Source organism: Apostichopus japonicus, chromosome 5 (genome assembly GCF_037975245.1).
Source record: "Apostichopus japonicus isolate 1M-3 chromosome 5, ASM3797524v1, whole genome shotgun sequence".
In the NCBI taxonomy this organism is placed as follows: Eukaryota; Metazoa; Echinodermata; class Holothuroidea; order Aspidochirotida; family Stichopodidae; genus Apostichopus; species Apostichopus japonicus.
The window spans coordinates 16,097,861-16,118,616 of record NC_092565.1 but is presented as its reverse complement, the minus strand read 5'-3'; the positions used below and the strand labels follow the sequence as shown (position 1 = coordinate 16,118,616).

The window sequence follows — 20,756 nt, the reverse complement described above, 5'->3', positions numbered from 1 at the left end:
TAAACCCGATGTCAGGAAGTAATATCAAATAACTCCCCAGCTGCTACATTCACTTGGTACACATTGTGCCCATAAAATCAAAGTTTTTTTATTATCTAGGGAACTTTTGTGGCTTGAAATTCAGCTGTTACCCAGATTATTATCAAAGAACTTTATGGAAATAGCTTCCTTTTTTTTTGGGGGGGGGGGGGGAGGGGAGCACTTTGAGTCAGGGTAGAGTATTGATCAACATCTGTAAATTTGCTACTAGCTGCTGTATCCTATGGTCTGTTTGCGAAAGGTCTGAAAAATTAGGTCAAATTTGAGCCTAGATATGTCTATTGATTGCACACACAAAAATAAGTGAGTGAAAACTGTAGACTGTATTCTGTTTGTAGTCTGTTACATTAGTGTAAACAGCATACATATGCAGGGTAGTTAGTATCTTACAGTACATGTTACAAATACTTCATGCATGTTTACACTACATGAGACAACACATGTCCAATTCATCAAGAAAGTTGTTTGTGATTTTGCCCTTTTTTGGGGGGCTTGACATTTTTGCCCCCTCTGGTGCTAACGAAAGATACTTGATGGCTTAAATTTTGGAGGACAAAAGAGGATTTTTTTCCTATACATTGCACCATCATATGGATTACCTTTGGGTGTATATTAAATAGTGTTTGCACGGGTTATCCGGGTACCCGGGTACCCGCCCGACGTGATACTACCCGGTTCCTAATTTATTACCCGAATCCTAAGCAAAGTGTGATTTAAAAAAAAAAAAAAAAAAATTGCAAACCGATGGTTAGGCTGATTTCCCATAGACTTAGTGTGTTGTTAGGCTACCATGTGTTCGAAGATAACCGCAATAACGAAAGCTTTCCATAGATATCTTATAACTGCGTCACAATTTCAGCTAATAAACAGATGGCTAGGCTAGACTACCCCCATTGACTTAGTGTGGTGTTAGTCAACCATGTGGTCGAACGTAACAGCAATCACGAAAGTATTCCATGGATGTCTTATAACTGCGTCACAACTCCAGCAAATAAAGAGATGGTTAGGCTTAGCTTGATTTCTCATTGACTTATTGTGGTGTTAGGCTCAGGGAAGAAATTATTATTTATTCATTCGTTTATTTCAAAGAAGGAAGGCTGACAAGGAATTTTACGCGATGTTTATGGATTATAGACGGGATAACTAAAAAATAGTAATCGCAAGTGGCTTTTTACTAATCGTTTATTCCAAATGTGATCAAATTGCGCGAATCGCGCAATCTCGCGGCTAATGCGAACCCTGGGCCTGCATAATAGATAGTAGTAGTATTAAAAACTGTTTAAGAGCTAAATTGGATATTTATATGGTTTGATCCAATAGACGTGCACGAGCTAGCATAAGCAGCGGCGGCAGTGCGATGTTAGTAGTAATGCTAATTATAATTAAATAATTAATTTATGAACAAGTTAATGAAAGAAACAGAAGCAAATAAAAACTATTGAGGGAGGTTTTATACCTTATCTTACACCTACGTATTTGAACATGAAAACATTGTCAGTAGAGAATATAATGCATTTATTACAGCATCCAATATGTAATTTCTTGAAAATCGTGATACACGAGGGTAAACAAATTTTTTCCGGGTACCCGGATACCCGACGGGTAACGGCCCTCGGGTACCCGGTTCCCGATTTTTGGACCCGTGTAAACACTAATATTAAACTACTATCTTTGCTGTCTCTTAGCCATTATAGCAATAAAAGTGTGAGATATCTGCTTTGGGTTTTGCTTATGGTTGTAGTATCGATATGTTTTCCTTGACGAAACCTCTTTTTTTGCTTTTTGGTGGCTTCTGCACAATCCCTCCTGGAGAAGGTCTTCTTGGAATATGCCAACTACTTAATGACGCTGGAGAATCGCAAGGCTTACGGTTTCTACTGTCAGAGGGCGGCAGACAAATCAGATAACATCATTCGGGACCTAGAGTGGATCAACTGAACTCAAGAACAGTACAAGGATCGGATGGATTCTGTGAGAGGGTTTAAGCCCGAGAGAGAAGTGCACAGATCACCGTGCTTCTGCTTGGAATGATGGCCGTGATTCGACCCCAAGCGATCAGAGGAATACGATGTTAATCCTTCAGGGAAATCTGTATCCAGCCTTAGCCTGTGGTTGTTGGGAGTCATAAGATACTGCAGTACAACATAAAGGTACCCGATACTGCAGTACAACATACAGGTACCCGATACTGCAGTACAACATACATGTACCCGATACTGCAGTACAGCATACAGGTACACATTACTGCAGTACAACATACATGTACCCGATACTGCAGTACAGCATACAGGTACACATTACTGCAGTACAACATACAGGTACCTGATACTGCAGTACAACATACATGTACCCGATACTGCAGTACAGCATACAGGTACACATTACTGCAGTACAACATACAGGTACCTGATACTGCAGTACAACATACATGAACCCTGTCAAGCTAAGTGGAGAAATGCAACTTCCATGTATTGATAAGCTAGTCACCAACCTGCCAGAGTTCATGTTCATGTCTGAAAAAAAAATCATGATTATTAGTATTTTCACAACAATACAAATAAACCTTTAATAAAGTAGGCCACCGGTGCCTAACATCTAGACACTGTCTGTTAGCCTCAAGTCAACGTTTACCACAAAGGGACTTAGTTTGATATGTCAGCAGTGTCATACTGAATTTTTTGTTGTCTGGGTATTAATAATGTAGAGGTTTATCCAAGATGTTGGGTCCTGGGAGTGTGGTGCTGTCAAAGCTCTGGCAAACAGATTACATTCAGTAAGCTAGTATGCATCGTCACTATATATTCATAAATAGCTAAATGAATAAATAGTGACAACTATAGGTAAAGTTTTAGACCATCTGCTCGTTAAGTAGGATGGAGCTCTCTATATTCCATAGGATCCCCAGCTTTAATACTCTAGCCCGGAGAATATCATCAAACATGACTGCTATGAATCAAGGAGCAGTAAGGAGATGATCTGGTGACCTCAGGGTCATCTGAGGTCACTATCGATACACTGCAGTCAACTTAGAAAGAGATCTTTATCAAGTGGGGCTACAGCTTCTGGTCAGGTTAGTATCCAGCCTGCTGGATGTGTTTGTTTACACCATTCTTTTTCTAGTTTCATTTCCTTAGCAGAACCAAACTAAGTTTAGATTAGACCAGCCTAGTATCTCTTCAGGTGTTCACTGAAGTCAGTCAGAATAATAGTTTTAATGATTGGGACAGTTTCAGAGTAAAAAAAGCATATTAAAGGTGATGATTTTATTCCAAATCCCATATATATCAATAAATATATAATCTGATGTGCAGTACTTGCACAAAAAAACTAATTACATATAAGTTAGTAAGCAGAAGTTTCAATGTACCATCAAAAAAAGGATGCACCATCAAACCGTGGGGGAGGGGGGGGAAGTGTAGGAAGGGAGGGTCCATGACAGAGAACCTAGGTACTAAGGTAACAGACAAATTTGTCGACTGTATCAGCCTTACGATGCTCCTTACTCTGGAGTAATTCTTACTTGTCGAAGCCAAGGGATGCTGTACACTGTCATAATGATTCAAGGGAAAGGCAGTTAGTTGGTAGGCAGGTTCAAGTGTCTCTAGTCCGCCCTAACATCTAGTTTTGCAGTGAAATTCTCTTCCTTGAATGCTTCACTTTATGTAGAATTTATGAAGACCTGTCTGTCTACCATACACAACCATTAAAGGAACGATAAGATACCACCTGAACACCTAAACTTGTCCACACTAAGTCCCTGCTGCAGATAACTTCACTGAAGAAAAGACTAGAAGACATCAAATTTGCCACTGCACTGACAGTAGTTGTCAAGACCCATAGTTATACATCTTGTGTGACAAGAGCTCACTGAACAACTGATAAACACATATTGAACAACTGTTTTCTGCTAACCATCACTGCATGTTAAGGTCACATGCGTAGTGATTTCTATGACTGGTTACATTTGCAGACTGTTTTCTGCTAACCATCAGTGCATGTTAAGGTCACATGCGTAGTGATTCCCTGCGACTGGTTACATTTGCAGACTGTTTTCTGCTAACCATCAGTGCATGTTTAGGGTCACATGCGTAGTGATTCTCTGCGACTGGTTACATTTGCAGACTGTTTTCTGCTATCCATCAGTGCATGTTTAGGTCACATGCGTAGTGATTCCCTGTGACTGGTTACATTTGCAGACTGTTTTCTGCTAACCATCAGTGCATGTTTAGGTCACATGCGTAGTGATTCTCTGCGACTGGTTACATTTGCAGACTGTTTTCTGCTATCCATCAGTGCATGTTAAGGTCACATGCGTAGTGATTCCCTGTGACTGGTTACATTTGCAGACTGTTTTCTGCTAACCATCAGTGCATGTTTAGGTCACATGCGTAGTGATTCCCTGCGATTGGTTACATTTTGCTGAAACTGAGCATTTGTGAAGTTCTGCATTCTGGGATACACAACATTGTTAATCAATTTATTGGTTTCATAAGCACATGCACTATCTGTGGTTATCAACCTTGCAACCATTGAGTTGAGTTGGGTCACAGGTAGGGTGTGTGCGGACTGCTTTTGTTACCCACGCTTGCTCCAGGAACCACAAAATTTGGCAAAGGCTTTAAGCGCATGAAAGTGTAAAAAATAAATGCACTGCATTAAAATTTAGAACCCAACACACAGTTTATCATTTGGTATTGGAATTGAATGTTAGTTCAAATATAAGTAAAATGTACTTTACATTATAGAAAAAAAAACAATTTTACAAAAAGAGTATTTTATTTTGATAGTAGACGAATTCATCCCTAGATAACTCACATACATGTGGGGGGGGGTTTGGGGGGGTGAGGATTGAGGAACCAAGATAAGGAATTTTTATTTAAACAAAGCCTTGTTGGAATCAAGAGGAACATTACAACTCAAGTTCCTCACACAAGTGCATGTCATAGTATTTTTCTTTGAAAATGCAATCCACCTCCTTTATCCTTACCCCTCCTTCCCTCCTGTTACCCTTACCCCATCACCCATCCCTTGATCCTTACCTCTCCTCTGCTCCCTTAATCATTAACCCTCCTACCCTCCCTGAATCCTTACCTTTCCCTAACCAAGCCCCTTCCCTCAACCCTTGCCTCTTCCATTCTTCAACCAAATGCTTAAATGTAGTTAAATATTTGCAATTATAAATACACTCAGAATTACTTTGTGATGTTTGTCACTAATTTAAATATATTTACCCTTAGCTTTCATGTTTTCTGCTGCAAGAGTGTGTAATTGTTTCTCATTGATCTGGGTTTTTTGTCTATAAGTTATGTATTGTTAATTAATGTAACATATTAATTAAACCTAAGTAATTTCACTTCTTTCAATGTACTACCACTACCCATTATGTAAATTTAACGTTTTTGTTATAATGTACATGGTGAATAATCTTAATATCGTTAGTGTACATTCCTATATGAAAAACTATGGTAAAATTCTTTGTTTTTGTTTTTTAACTATGATTAAAGACCTGTACAGTAATTATGCTCATAAATGTTGATATTATGAATCTATATATTGGTTTAAATTGGCCAATATGATGAGGAAATGCATTAAATAGCAAAACACAAAACAAAATCCAAATGGTGGTAGTTTATAGTTTTGATTAATATGTTATTTCTACGCATACTGCTCCTATCCTGTGCTGTTATCCACAAATACTGCCACATGTAGCGTGATTGGATCATTAACAGACACATGAAATTTGTCTCTTCTCCTTTGAGTTCATTGAGATGGTAAACAGACCTGACTTCACCAACATAGTTTCAATATCTGTTGACACACACACAAAAAAGCCATGAAAAAAATGAACTGTGATCCTCCAATTTAGATTTTTAAGAACTTTGCAAGGTTTCAAGAGAAAACCCTGCTTACTAATGAGAAAAAATTACTAATGAAATTATTTTTGAATTATGAGTAGGTTAAGTGGTTTGATCAAAGTTCAGAGGTTTGACAACTTTAACGTCTCAAATGCCATCAATCGGATCAGTGCAATAATTAATTTAACATTGACTAAATATATACATTTTTAAATCTTTGATGTTCTATGTGATGGTGATAGTGCATTTGTGATACCTTGGCTTGTGGACTCTCACATGGTGGTTCAACCCCCCCCCTCCCCTGGTATTAGGGTGCATCTTAGTGAGTTCAACAACCCTATAGTAAACTGCGGTAGGCAAAGGTTGATTGAGGTCGCCTTAAGAAATCCTTGTAATCTTCAAAAGCAAAGTATGGATGAAATTCAAACTCAAACCAGATTGCAAAAATGCATTGTGGTTTCGATGATGTTACATGAGCAGTTTTCTTCATGAATCTGAAGTAATGTATAGTGAGGGTGTACATGTTTACAAGGGTGTCACAATTTGACCTCTGATGACCCCAAATGACCTTTGACTTCCACCAAAAACAATTGGCTTTTTTTTTAATTAATGTTGTGCTTCTACACACCAAATATGAAATTGGTCTGACCTTCCCTTCTTGAGATATCATGTTTACAAGCTGGGCGTCACAAACGCACTCACACACGCATATACACACACGCCATCATGAATGCAAAGGTAGCGATTATCATCGAAACCAAAAAGGACCCTTTCATTTTTGACAGATGTTTAAAGAGGGGTAAAGATTGAACTTTAGACTTGGAATGTGGATACATCTAATCAAGTACAAGAACCTTGTGTGCAGTTTGTATCACTAAGCGTCTTGGCTTTCTGATGAAGTCAATTGGGTTAATTGACAATATTGTGCAATTAATGGTCATTGTGGTTTTCTGTTAGTTAGCCTACCTTTATAAAATAGACATAAGTATTGTTTATATGGCAGTGTTCTCCAAACCACTCAACTTAATCGGGCAAGATTTCTAAGGGTACTAATATCAAATTTAAGGAGCCTATTATTGCTGTTGGTGGAGGTCAAAGGTCATTTGAAGTCAACAAATGCGAAACATTTATTTCACTCCCCTCTTACCTGTCTCTTTACACTAACACACCTTCCTAAACATAATATCTCAAGGGAAGCTTGCACAGATCGCATATTTGGTATGTAATTGTACCACATTGAATACAAGAAGCCTAATGTTGTGGGCGGAGGTCAATGGTCGTATGAATTCACCAGAGGTTAAATTATGAAAATCATGCTTATTTTCAAAATATTTCAGCAAGGACAGATGTCATATTTAGTTTGTTGATGTATCTATCACATTTAGTACAAGAAGCCTGTTGTTGAGGTCATAGGTCATATCAGAACAGCCTGTGTCATTGTGAGATAATTGTTTGTTTATCACACTGCTTTTCACTGTATTACTAAGATCAAGTATGTTGTACACCCTCACTATACATTACTTTAGATTCATGAAGAAAATTGCTCATGTTACATCATCGATGCCACAATGCATTTTTGCCTTTTTTTTTTCCTCCTTGTGTTCACTGCATTATACTTACCAGGGAGGGAGTTGCTAGAAGGAGAAACAATTCCAGTCATTTGTACGATGGACATACATCCATTTTTGACAATAATCTTTTGATATATTTTCTGCAATCATTTAGTTCTTTGCTTGTGTTTCGGATCAGCAAAGTGATGCAGAATCATACATGGAAGTGGCTTTTAAGTCCAAATATCTGCATTGATGTCTGCATTGACAATCATCATGATGAAATTGCAATGTTTGTTGAATTTTTGACTCAAATATGAGTAAAAAATATCCATGCATTGAAGTAAATCTTGTAGTCCATCATATGAACACCTTTTGTTCCAAAATGCTCAAAAGTGCACAGGCATGTGTATCTATACTCTTGCTAAGATAATGGAGTAATGCATATGTGTGTGCTGGGGGGGTGGGGGAGGTGGGAGGGGGAGGGAAGAAATGACTTGGAAGTAATTATGCGTTAGTTTGCTCAAGAAAGTTTATGGTAAATTCTGTTGTCTGTTATGAGATTATTTTCATTGGAAAATTTTGTTTCGGGACAGGATAAGGGTGGTGATTGAACTAGAGTAAAGTCCTGTCACTGAACAGATTTGGCATGAAAAAGATTCAAGTTCATGTTCAAAATATCCTTCATTATTATTATATTAGAAGCAAATGTACTCCTTCTGTAACAACTATCTGCATCTAAGGAATGGTTAGAAGTACTTAATTCACCTGCTATGGAATGGTTTTTTCTAAATAAATAAATAAAGTGGATGCATTTTTTGATACATGTATTGAATTTTTTTTTAAACATTTTGTTTGATGAGTTTTCTGCAAGCTGCTAAACAAGGTAGGATATATTTTGATGAAAAAGAAGGCAGTAGTTGGGATTGAACCAGGGACCTGCTGACAAAACTTTTTCTCTACCACTAGACCATTAGGTGGGAGAAACCTTTTGCTTGCTTTTCAAATATTTAAAAATCCAGTTGTTTTTGTAAAACATTTTCTCCCCTTGGGAGCCTTGTCAGGGGGGAGAGGTGCCGGCGAACTCCCTTTTCCGCTTGGGAACCTTGTCAGGGGGAGGGGTGCCGACGATTTCCCTAGGCCGCTTGGGAACCTTGTCAGGGGGAGGGGGTCCCGGCGAACTCCCTTTTCCGCTTGGGAACCTTGTCAGGGGGAGGGGGTGCCTTTTGGGATGTCCTTTTGCAGCGATCACTCACCCTGGACTTGAACCAAGCCGATCAGAAACTGATCGCCTATGGAACAACCAATTACACCATTTTGGTTCCCAATGCATAAAACTTCGTTTCTTACCTTTATACTTCCACGTCCTCCAAAGAACAGAAAAATAAAAGGCTCTGGCTGGACTTGAAGCATAGACATGCCTTCACTGGGGTTTGAACCCAAGTCAAGGAGTTTGTCTTGCTCTCCAGGCACAGAGCACTACCACTGCACCACTGTAACTCCTGAGAAATAATGCTCGTTTCTAATATTTAAGGTTCATAATGGAAGGAAAGAGGTATAAGAATAGAAAAAGGAAAACTGCCTTCACTGGGGTTTGAACCCAAGACAATGAGTTTGTCTTGCTCTCCAGGCACAGAGCATTACCACTGCACCACTGTATCTGTTAAAAATTAACGCTCGTTTCTAATATTTAAGGTTCCGGATGGAATGGAGGAGGTATAAGAACAGTAAAAGGAAAACTGCCTTCACTGGGGTTTGAACCCAAGACAATGAATTTGTCAGGAACAGCCACTAACCACTGCACCACTGTTGAGAAGTAATGCTCATTTCTAATATTTAAGGTTCATGATGGAAGGAAAGAGGTATAAGAATAGGGAAAACTGCCTTCTCTGGGGTTTGAACACCTAGATAAAAAGTTTGTCTTGCTCTTCAGGTACAGGCACTAACCACTGTAACTGTTGAGAAATAATGCTTGTTTTTAATATTAAAAGGTCTATAATTGGAGAAAAAAGATATAAGAATAACAAAATGAAAACTGCTTTCAGTGGGGTTTGAACCTTAGACATGGAGTTTGTCTTGCTCTTCAGGTAAGAGCACTAACCACTGTGCCACTGTAACTGTTGAGAAATAATGCTTGTTTCTAATATTTGAACCTAACAATGTAAGGAGACTTAAAAAAGAAAAGCCACTTGGCTTTGTGGTTCCTTGCCATATACTTTGCTCAAAATTTCAAATAAGTGAGGCAATTTTTCCAAGCGAAAAAGTAGTGAGAGATATTGGAAACTCTGGATACGATTTGTGAGGAGAACCAGTAAAGACTTCATCACACCAGGAGTTTCTCAGGACAAGAATGTTATTGATCCTGCTTTTTGGTTTCGATGATAATCGTAACCTTTGTAGGACCTCATACAGGCGGATCACTGTGTTTGGGTGAGACGCATTGCTTGTCAACACGATCTTAAGAAGGGAAAATTGGGCCAATTTCATAATTGGTGTGTAAGAATACCACATTGAGTGGAAGAACCCTATTGTTTTCTGGGAGGTCAAATGTCATTTGGGGTCACCAGAGGTCAAATTTTGAAAACATGTAAACACGATATCTCATATGAAGGAAAGCTTGGACTAATCTCATATTTATTATGTAGTTGTGACAGGTTGAGTTCAAGACCCTTATTATTTTTGGTGGAGATCAAAGGTCATTTTGATTATCAGGGGTCAAATTGTGGAAATCTTGTTATACTTGACATGTGCATGAATCAAATTGAGAAGAAGTTTATTGTTTAACGTGGAGGTTAAAGGTCATCTGAGGTCACCAGATGTCAAACACTGAAAACCTTGTAAACACTATATCTCAAGTTAGGAAGCATGGAGATTTTTGATAAGTGACATGCGGATGCATTATATTGAATAGAACCAGAATGCAAAATGCATTGAGGTTTCGATGGCTTCAGTGCACTAGACTTCTGATTGTTAGTATAACCAGAACTAGCTGTTACAATAGAAATGGCCCAAACCACCATTTTGACACATTTACACTGTGGCATGATAAACACAGGCCAGTCTACTGTACGTGGCTATACACCAAAACAATAGGGTCTTGTACTCAATGTTATGATTCCACACACCAAGTATTAAGAGGTATCCACGATTCCATCGTTAGATTTCATGTAAAAGGTTTGTCAGAGTTTGACCTCTGGTGACCTCAAAGGAGATTTGACCTCACAAGCAACAGTATTCTTGTACTCAATATGGCAAATCCATATAACATGTATGAAAAGTATCCATGATTCCTAACATGAGAATCATGTTTTCAAGGTTTTCAGGCCTCGACAAATATTTTTAAAAGTACTCGCTGTTATGGCGACCGTGACTAAAAATCTTCTCGCCAAATTTCATTCGCCACAAGGCCTATGATTGTTGTACAAGTCTCCAAAGTACAGATCTGCAACATCAAGTTAGGCAGACTACATGGTGGTAAGTAATTGCGCATTGGAAAAGTCATGCTTCTTTGCAGTATGAAATTTAAACTTGAAACAATGAAAATCTGAGGTTGTAAGAGCATCTATTTTCCAAAAATCCTAGCAGCAACAGAAGCAAACTTTTCTCAAAACTCCTTAAATTGTTCTATACTTTGCGATGACTGTTAGCCAGTACGAAAATGCCTTAAGAAATATAATTAAGGAGGTGTTTTGGCATTTGAAGTGTATTGGTATTCTGACTGGTATTATTCACGTTGTTGTGTTAAACGAACTATATTCTACCCAGGGGTGGCGATCTGTTTCAAATATTGGGGGGGGGGGGACATTTGCTTGGATGCAGGCGAATTACTATCAAAGCCGAGCGCCACCATTGGTTGGCGCGCAGCGTACAAGAAAATTTCTGGTTTTGATAGCCCCCAGATCACCGGAAACGGCACTTCTCGGGCTTGAAAATGACCAACCAGATGTACACTTTTGCCTGAGAACCAAGTTTTTCCTAATAGGTTTTTTTTTTTCATTCATAGCCTTTTTTCAAGATTGTCACCAGTCACACATCATGTTCGACCTCATTGCATCTCCTGTGGATCATTGCTTTTGTAGGTAATTCTACGTAACGCCCCACAATACCCGTCAGCCCCACTTTTCAAGGTTTTTAGCCCATTATTTGTTCAGAATTTGAATAATAAATTCACTTCAAAACATACCCATAATGTTGCACAAATTTCATCTATGGACAACCAATATAGAAAAACCCCCCTCAACCTCTAACAGACCGGTCAAAATTGCACGAGTAGAGGGAAGTATGATATTTTCGAAAATTCAGACACAGTTAAATTATTGGTGTAAAAATATTAAAACCTCTTATAACGGCTACTATAAAACTTCGATATCATAGAAAATACCCAAAAAATATGCTCGAGGGGGAGGGCGGTCTCCACCCTTCACCCCCCCCCCCTTGGCTACGCACCTGCGGTTAGAAATCTTGTAGGAAACAGGCCAAATGGAAACCCAGTGAACCCATATCGATGTGGATCATATGTGTGATTGTACGTACTTACACTCATACACAAGATGCAAACCAAATTTCATTACGTATGCGGTCCGTCTAGCTATTCATTTCGAGAAAAAAAAAAGTAAAAACTACTTTCGGTCATATATAGTAACAAATTGTGACACGGTTAGACAGGCGCCTTGCGAGGAATTTGCCAAGGGAGGGGCAAAGCTTGTACCCAGACTTTCTAAGCGTAGCGCCACCATAAGTTGGTGCGAAGCGCAAAAGAAAATTTTGGCCGAAAATGCCTCCCAGATCGCTGGAAATGGCACTTCCCAGGCCTTGTAAGTTGCATCTTAGCATTTCCTATATTGAAATTACTAGCGATATCATAAAAAAATACAAAACATATGCTTAAAAAAACTATGCCACCAAATATTGGGGGGGATATTAGATACTATATCCCCCCACCTAACATATTGGGGGACATGCTCCCGTCCCCCCCCCCCCCCCATGATCACCGCCCATGATTCTACCCGACCATTGCTGGCCTAGACAACATAAAATTGCTCACAGGCCTAGCCAGGTTTGTTCAAGTTGTCCCATAATCATAAACGTGACGAAAGTCGAACGTTACTTTTAAGGACTGGCTTTGCTGAAACTGGTGAAAGAGACTACACAAATTGATATCAACAGCGGATCCAGACAAAAGCTCGTGAACCTTTTTACCGTGAACCGTTTTACACCATTATTTCGCATTGAGATTGGTCATAGTAAAAAATCTAACTTGACGAACTATCAAGTTTCATAAACGCTGCCTGGTCACAACGACTCTACACGAAACTTTAATGCATTTTTGCATTCTGGTTAAGAAAAGTAATCCTAGAGAGAACCTGGGCACGATAATCCAAACCCATTCCCCTTGCATCGAGATTGACTGCCTGATCATAGTCAGGTGTGTATCGCGATTCCCTTAAAAAGAGAACATACATCACATGATTAGCCAAAGGGCTGAAAAGAACATGATCTTAGCCAAATGGTAGTGAAGCGATAGGCAAGTATCAGGGGTAGCATTGCATGATTAGGTTAGAAGTTGAGAGGCAGTGATGTAGAGACTAGACTTATGCAAACCATCATTGCACTGTCTTTAACCATCAAAAAAACTTTGTAGAGGGCATTATTGTTTACAACTCAAAACAGAGCTTAACTGCAGCCCAGAGTCAATGGGTTAATTACAATGAAGTGGTTTGTGTTTTCAAGTGTGAAATACCATTTGACAGGAACAGGAAATTGGCAAGTTTATTTCATGCTACAAATTGGGACAATGCTCCATTTACTACTTTGCTATCCAAGCATCTTGTGAAACCAAAGGTAATATAGGTAATACAATGTGTACAATACTGGAATTGGTGCCAATGTGTGGTTTTGAATGTGTACATCATGGATGGAATAAGGGAGGGCAGAGATTATAGGTGCAATAATAGGGAAGAGAGGGCAGAGATTAGAGGTGCAATAATAGGAAAGTGAGGGCAGAGATTAGAGGTGCAATAATAGGAAAGAGAGGGCATAGATTAGAGGTGCAATCAGTGACTTGGCGGTGCAGCATTTTAACTTTCCAATCCACTATTAACTTTGTATTTTGGTTTGCATTTCTCCCGTCTCTCTCTTAGTAGATCCTCCGATTCCTCCAGAACACTTTAAAACAAAATAAAAACTAAAAACCATTGGAGTTGTTTTTCCCGTAAATTTTTATTATTTCTATTTTACAACAGAAAAACAAAAGGGAGGCTAGTACATACACATTTTACACTGACTGCCTTTAACACAGTACTTCAAACCAATCTAGACAATTCCTTCTAAAAACATTCAGTAACTTTCTACAAATTGTTTTTGTCAGTAAACACACAGTTACAATGTACTTGCAATAAATAGTAAAAAAAAAAAAAAAAAAAATAGGTAAAGCCTATAAGAAGTATGCCTTTAACCATATTGGTTTGATATATGGATTGGTACTCTGGAAAGAGTGAGGTGGTAAGGGGGTAGGTAGGGGGAAGGGGTGGATTACAGCAGGATGAAACTTATGTACTCTTCTTTTGTAATAGAGGATGGAGTGCATCACGGCTGATACCATCAACACACCTGGCAGTATACAACATGGTTCTATATATGTATGCCTAACCCAAAAATCAACCACCTGGATGAATGGTAGGTTATTGAATTTGCAGAAACATCAAACTGAGAAGTAAACACAGAAATTTCAGTTGTCAGTACCGTTATAACCTCCTCACCCTTGCAATCCTCCTCACCTATCTTTAAGGAAAGTAACACACCCATCAAAAAACAAAAAAAAACTATGAACAGTTTCCCTCGGTGAGTTTGAAACTCCTCAAAAAATTTGTAAAGTACAAAAGGGCCCTTGACAAGCAGCCCTGATTGTATTCTAAAAATATTATCATCACACTTTTACAAACCACATTCTGGAAGATTTGAGCACTGCTTTTTCACTTAAATGTCAGGAATTTACAAAAATATGTTTCTCCAAACGTCATTGAAGATATTATTATAAACAGTTTAAACCTTTTTTACTGAATGTTTCAAAGCATATATTTCAAAAATGTACAAAGGCAATATATGGCTACCGATTTTTTTTTTTTCCCATTTTTTGTGATACCCTTTCTGATTCCTTCTATCAAGCAAACAACTTAGTGCTATAATTCTTACAAACCAGTTTTTTTTTCTAGCAAAAGAACAATATCATTCTACAACATAGACTAAAATGGTACGGTACACACATTTCCCCTCTTTTCATATCAAAACATTTCTTCTAAATAATTTACTACATACACATATTCTCTGGTTAATAGAATTTTTTTCAAAAATTTTGTATTTATCTATGTATTTTACATAAATATTGAGCATATTTGCAACAACAACAAAAAAGAGGGAAATAACAGCTCAAATTTCCCGCTTCAAGCGACCATTTCCTCAATGCCAATTAATCAGCCCAACAAACACAATATTAAAACTTTTCTGAAGAATTTAGCGCCAAAATTTTAAAGATCTCAGCGCAAAACTTCAAATTCTGCCAACTGCCTGTAAATAGCGTGGCCAATCTATTAATACCTAGAGATGCATTAACAACTGACAAGGCCAACAACCAAAGGAGACAGGTAACCATAGTAACACACCTTCAAGAATTGGACAACTTTTACTACCGCTTTTTAAGGGTTAGTGATACACACACTTAGTGGTTGCAAAGCATCTTCAAAATTGCTACGGTATGATCATATCACACAGGTATATTTTCAACTGGTAACTTTTTAAAACTTTTTTAAACCTATCACATTCCATTCTGGGATAAAAGTTTGAATATTCCATTTCAATTCAGATGCAAATCAAATTCCACCAGCCTCATTTTAAAGAATTCCTATAATAATACTACCCTACCCCTGTGCAGTTTAACATTTATGGGTAGTTCTTGACTGTCCAAAACTGGCCAATAGTGGTCCAGCAATCAATCAGGAAGTTTCTTTCTTGATCTTACTTTAAGCACTTTGTATCTGCAATATTAAATTAAATTTTTAACAAATGCTGCATAGATGTAGAGATACACCACACAAGATCTACAAATTACTGTTTATCTAGTACTAACCCTGTTTCTATGGAAACTATTAACCAGAATCTGAATTTATCATAAAACTTTTGAAAGATAACATTAGAGAAATTTGATTCAATACTTTGATGACGCCCACATCTTAGCAAACAAGATTTGACCCTCACGAGAATGCTATGGCCTCAAAGCAAAATGCCAGGAGGGCTTGCGGTGGGTACTTGGCAGCTATGTTGACTCTTCAAAAGAAGGAGTTGTGAATCTATTTGTGTTTGTGAAGAGAACCAACCTACACCAAGTGTGTTCTATTGCCCATCCTCAAAGCTAAACTGAGAGGAAATGAAAACTAGTAGCCATTTCCCACCCACCTCCCCCCAACCCCCCCCCCCATTCCAAAAAGCTGCCCCATTTTCTGATACAAGGGCAGATTAAGCAATGAAACAGAGTAGTAGTGGTAGTTAAGTCTCTGGCTCAAAAAAAAAATGGGAAAACACTGGGAATATTATTGAGCAGAGCAAAAATACTGCAAAGGTGACAAAGAAAAAAAAAGAAAATTATCTGGCTTGCAGCCACCAACACTTTACAAGGAATGAACACGAAAAAGTTATTTTGCCTGAAAATGTCAAACACTTATGAAAGATTGGATAAATCCTGAGAATCTGTAATTTTTGTCGTTTGCTGTGTCATTATTGAGCACAAAAATCTTTCCAACCCAAAGACAACATTGAATGAGAGGATGATGAACTTTTTCTCTCAAGCTGCTCCTTGGAGAACACCGCCCTTTATGTTTAGCTTGACCGGGCATTGTAAGGCACGCACGCTAATGCATCACCAGCAACAAACTAAATGGTTGAATTAGCTTGCAGTAGTAGTATATTGTGTACCTCCAACTGTGGCAAAAGTCCATGCATGTTTCTCTCTGCCAAACCGCCCCCCCCCCTTCTCATACCCTAACTCATCCCAGCAACTTTCGTCCTTTTATCAGAGGCAAACTTGCAATGAATCAAGATATGTTTGAAAAACAAGGATCGACTTTCTTTTGCACTACAGAAAAAATGCTTCCACACACTTTAGATATTCAAACTTTTAAGAAAGATCTGGAGTGAATACAAAGTATTCTTAATATGAGATGAAGTAATTACTCCCAGTGTTGGTCACTTTACATCTACTGCAACAGATATTGTTGCATTAGTACTTGGGATTTCTAAACACATTCATTTAATAAAGAAGTAATTTTCCAGGACTGAGCCAGTCAAAATTGGGCACGGCCCTTGATACATTAAAACAAAACCACTCATATTACAGAATGTCTGTCCTAAGACTGCTGTTATCCACGGGTAGCAAAAATGACCATTTTCAAACCATTCAGGAAAACCTGCACAATCTAATCTCTCATTTCCCATTGAAAAAAAAAAAAAGAATTAGCAAATTTTTGGAAACCACTCAGTTTGTGAATCTAAAAGCCATTCCTGTATTTCTTCATTCTACATTTCACTTTGAATACAACCTTTATGTCAAGGTAGAGACACCAAATACTGTATGATTTATTTCGAATTGGTTGAATAAAACTTGCAGAAAACTTGTTTTGGTAAAGTAAGTGAATCCTTTCCTTTATCGCCATTTTCAGGAATCTTATCACAACACACTGACAATTTCCCACCAAAAGAAGTGCGGAAAAAAAAAAAGCTTTGGTCCACACAATTATTAATAACCGGTTCCCGATGTTAACTGGCAACACCTCCATGTTTCCAAAAAAAGAGATAGAATAAAACATAAGGTTTCGTTTTAAATTTGAGCAGGCACTTTTTCCTACGTAACATTTTTTTGTATCCAATTTTTCCCTTACAAACTTTTCTCTTTTTTTTTCCTGGCAAAAATTGTCCACAGAAATGAGGCCAATCATTATTATTCCTAAACCCATCTGGAACCACCATCTCACTACAGACCCCTGTACGTTTCTCTCTCACAAATCTCTGGGACAAATGTCTTTCAATGCAGCAAGTTAAAGTGGAGTTAGCATTGATGTCTGGTCATAGGTGCAACGGCAGTTCACCCCTGGACATGACTGTTTGTCCACCATCGCTGTTGCTGAGGTCTGATCCGAGTCCCCTTTCATCGCTGTCACTGTTGTACCCTACGATGTCTATTTCATCTGTAAAGAAACCAGACAAATTCACAACATTAATATAAAGGAAAAAGGTCAATGAGTACAATAGTCAACCCTACCAACAACCGTTTACATAACTTTTCTTTTCCACATTCCCGAACAGAATCTTGGCACTACAAGTTTTTCTTAAAACAGACATAAAATGTTACAATCACACTTCCTTCTTAAATGGCCCCCCAAACCTTACCAAACAACTGATATTGTCTTTAGAGGTTTCTTTATGACATGCTTAGAAAGCATGGTAATATCTGAAACCATTCTCTATATTTTCTTCCTGTTCAGTGATGAGGTCAGGCTCCTATGCACAGCTCATGCATTCTTCCAGATACCGTTCAATCTCAAGAGGATTAATACTGACAAATTGCAAATGGACTGAACCAGTCAAAACAGAACTTTCCTCAGCAAATTCAAAAGAAGGCTCCCAAGATGCCCAAGCTGCCAGAAAAATTAGTTTGCATATTTTAGCAAAGGAAAAAAGTCATCTTGGGAAATTCCCACTTGGACCACTTGCGCAGAAAAGAAAACAAACATATGAGGTTACCAGAGGGCAGAAACAACTCTGTGTCTGTGGTCAATAGAGAGTGAAAATGAATCCAATGGTGTTGTGTTCTTTCATGTACTGTTGAAAAGGGACAACATCCTGGGGATCAGCAAGGCCAGCTTATAGCTGTTTATCTAGTATGGGGGGTGGGGACTGAACAACTTGTGTAGCATAAACCTCTTTTAATCAGAAGCAGCATCCAAAAGATGACACAATATTGGAATAGTTCCTAAAGTGCTATTAATGTTTATGAAGACCCTTTAAGCAATGCAATGGGACACTGACCCCACCCACTGTTTTTTGTCTGTGTTCTACATTGCTTATTTTCTCTATTATGTATCAATTCATTAATAGTACTTCACCTTTTGAACGAGTCCATTTCCACAAATTATTATGAAGCATTAGTTCCTGACTGATCAACTTAGTTTGACACAAAATACGAAAGAGGTAGGATATGAAAGGTGTGGGTCAGGTAGAATATATAAGCAGTAGAGATTTTTGAATGAACAGGAGTCGTCGCTACTCAAATCCCAACTTAAATTTGTGACTTCAACTAAAGCATCTAGTTACACTTGACCAACCCAAGCTCTGGCAAGACACTCAATGAACAATGTTGTCATTGTACAGCCAGTACATCTGTAGCTCAGTGGGGCAGAATTACCTTTCTCCGAGTCATGATCTGAGACCACCACACTTCCTGTACTGTCCTGTCTCTGCTTGCCCCTGAATCTGTTCTGAAGTTGTTCAAGCCTCCGGGCAAGATATCTCTGTTCTCTGCTCAAATTTTCTTTCTGTAGGTCATATCTTTTTTCTTTCTCTTGTAAGTTCTGAGTAGGAAGAAGCCAAAAAAACATGGACAGTAAGAAACATGCACAGTAGTTGCATCATGTGATCTGGCTGGAAACTCATTTAATATTCAGAACCCTTGATATATTATTAAAAGAAATTTTCTTGAATGATCCCCATAAGCACAACACTAACAATTGTCATCCTAGCAAACTGTACACTGCTTTCCTTTAGCTTAAGCATCGCCACCAGGTTTGCTTAACCTTTGCCATAAATGGACCAGAACAGCCACAATGATCTGCTTGACTGTCTTTGAATATTGTACTGTTCATTGTGCAACCACAAATTAAAAGACAGATAGCCATCAGAATGTCCCAGTCAGTGTACAGGCTCAGCTAAAGGCTGGAATAATTTCTACCGGTTAAACCACCGAGCATTCCAATTAGTATAGATCCCAATAATGAAGGGTTTGGAAGTCAGGAACAGTGGGAGGCCATATAGTAACCTTCCTGCAATTATCAGACCAATAGTTCACAAAGAGACAACACAAGGAAATTGCTCCCCCCCCCCCCATTCACCAACCACACAATGCAACCTATTTAATCTTGGCCTTGCCTAGGTTACACATGACAAGAGGATGATTTATTGTAACTACAGCTTTCAAGTGCAGGGCTTGCCAGATAAATGGTAAGGACAAGGCCACAATATGTTAGGATGTCTTTTGGCTCCAAAGCAGCAAAATCAAAGAAACAGAAACCTGAGGAAGACTATCAACTGAGTGGAAGTTACAATTGATTCACTTTGCTTGATACTGCTGTATATCTCTAAGAGATCACAGAATAGCAAAATTGGGAAGCATTTCAAACATGACCTTGTGGCAACAGCTCAGCAAACAGCTTGAAAACCAACGGATCCATGGTTCCATACTGATTTGATATCTGAAAGACTTCATGATCACTGAAGTTGTTGCATGCTGCCACAGATCATGTTTATTGTTAACCACTGAATTTACTCTGGAATGGAGACACGTTGCACTCTGCATAGCCAGCCAGCCATCCAACAAACAACTCAGATTGTTTTCGACTTTCATAATCGACATTCATGTCATATATGACCTGCATTCTCCTCAATAATATGTTTGTGCCCTCCCCCCTCCCCCCCCCCCCCGAAATACAGCTTAATATTAAACAAGACACCATCGCAGCACTAGTGCTAGGGAGACTTATCTCTACACCAAGAATGATTATACTAACTGAAGAGAATCTTATGGTCTCCTCCTCCATGCTTTGGCAAAATGCCCAGCAATCCTACATTGCAATGCATGCAGGAATCTGTAGTTCACCCACAGTGAATTGTACACAACTCCTCTATGGACAGACCAGCTTGTCTTTAGTTGACAGATGAGTCATCCAACTCTCAAAATCTGCAGGCAGTTAATTTGAATGTAAGGGACTGCCAGGCTATCTGCCACGCACAAAGATTATAACTTAGAACTAAGTAAGTAACCCTGCCCTGAAGAAAATTGAGCACAACAAATCTGTGGCATGTTTTCAGGTGTGCTGAAAGGCTGACTGGGAAAGGGATTTCAAGAGGAGGACAGGGGATAGATATATGATGCAAGGAAAGTCAAACAATGTCAAAACACAATGTCAATACACAATGTCAAAACACAAGGACATGCTGAGTGCTGACATTTCAAATTTACTTTAATATTGGATAACTGGTTTCCTTTGAAATC

The 20,756-nt window shown here is 38.5% G+C and overlaps 2 protein-coding genes across 4 annotated transcripts in view; one reads left to right on the top strand and one right to left on the bottom strand.

Annotated features, from left to right (window-relative positions):
* Window positions 1-13,867, top strand: part of LOC139967850 (WD repeat-containing protein 11-like) — a 60,809-nt gene extending 46,942 nt beyond the window's left edge. Inside the window, exons 24-25 of one of the 3 annotated variants that reach the window (XR_011793163.1) lie at window positions 1,839-2,245; window positions 2,358-13,867. Coding sequence is in view for 1 of the 3 variants with exons in the window: in XM_071971988.1 (XP_071828089.1) it covers window positions 1,839-1,977 (139 nt within the window). In the remaining 2 variants the exon portion in view is untranslated. Of the gene's footprint in view, window positions 1-1,838 lie in introns of all 3 variants that reach the window. The other 2 variants (XR_011793162.1, XM_071971988.1) reach the window with 2 other exon arrangements.
* Window positions 13,645-20,756, bottom strand: part of LOC139967858 (max dimerization protein 1-like) — a 21,766-nt gene continuing 14,654 nt past the window's right edge. Inside the window, exons 5-6 of the mRNA XM_071972007.1 lie at window positions 18,894-19,059; window positions 13,645-17,676 (exon numbers count right to left, since the gene is read on the bottom strand). Of these exons, the coding sequence (XP_071828108.1) occupies window positions 17,555-17,676; window positions 18,894-19,059 (288 nt within the window). The 3' untranslated portion in view covers window positions 13,645-17,554. The remainder of the gene's footprint in view (window positions 17,677-18,893; window positions 19,060-20,756) is intronic.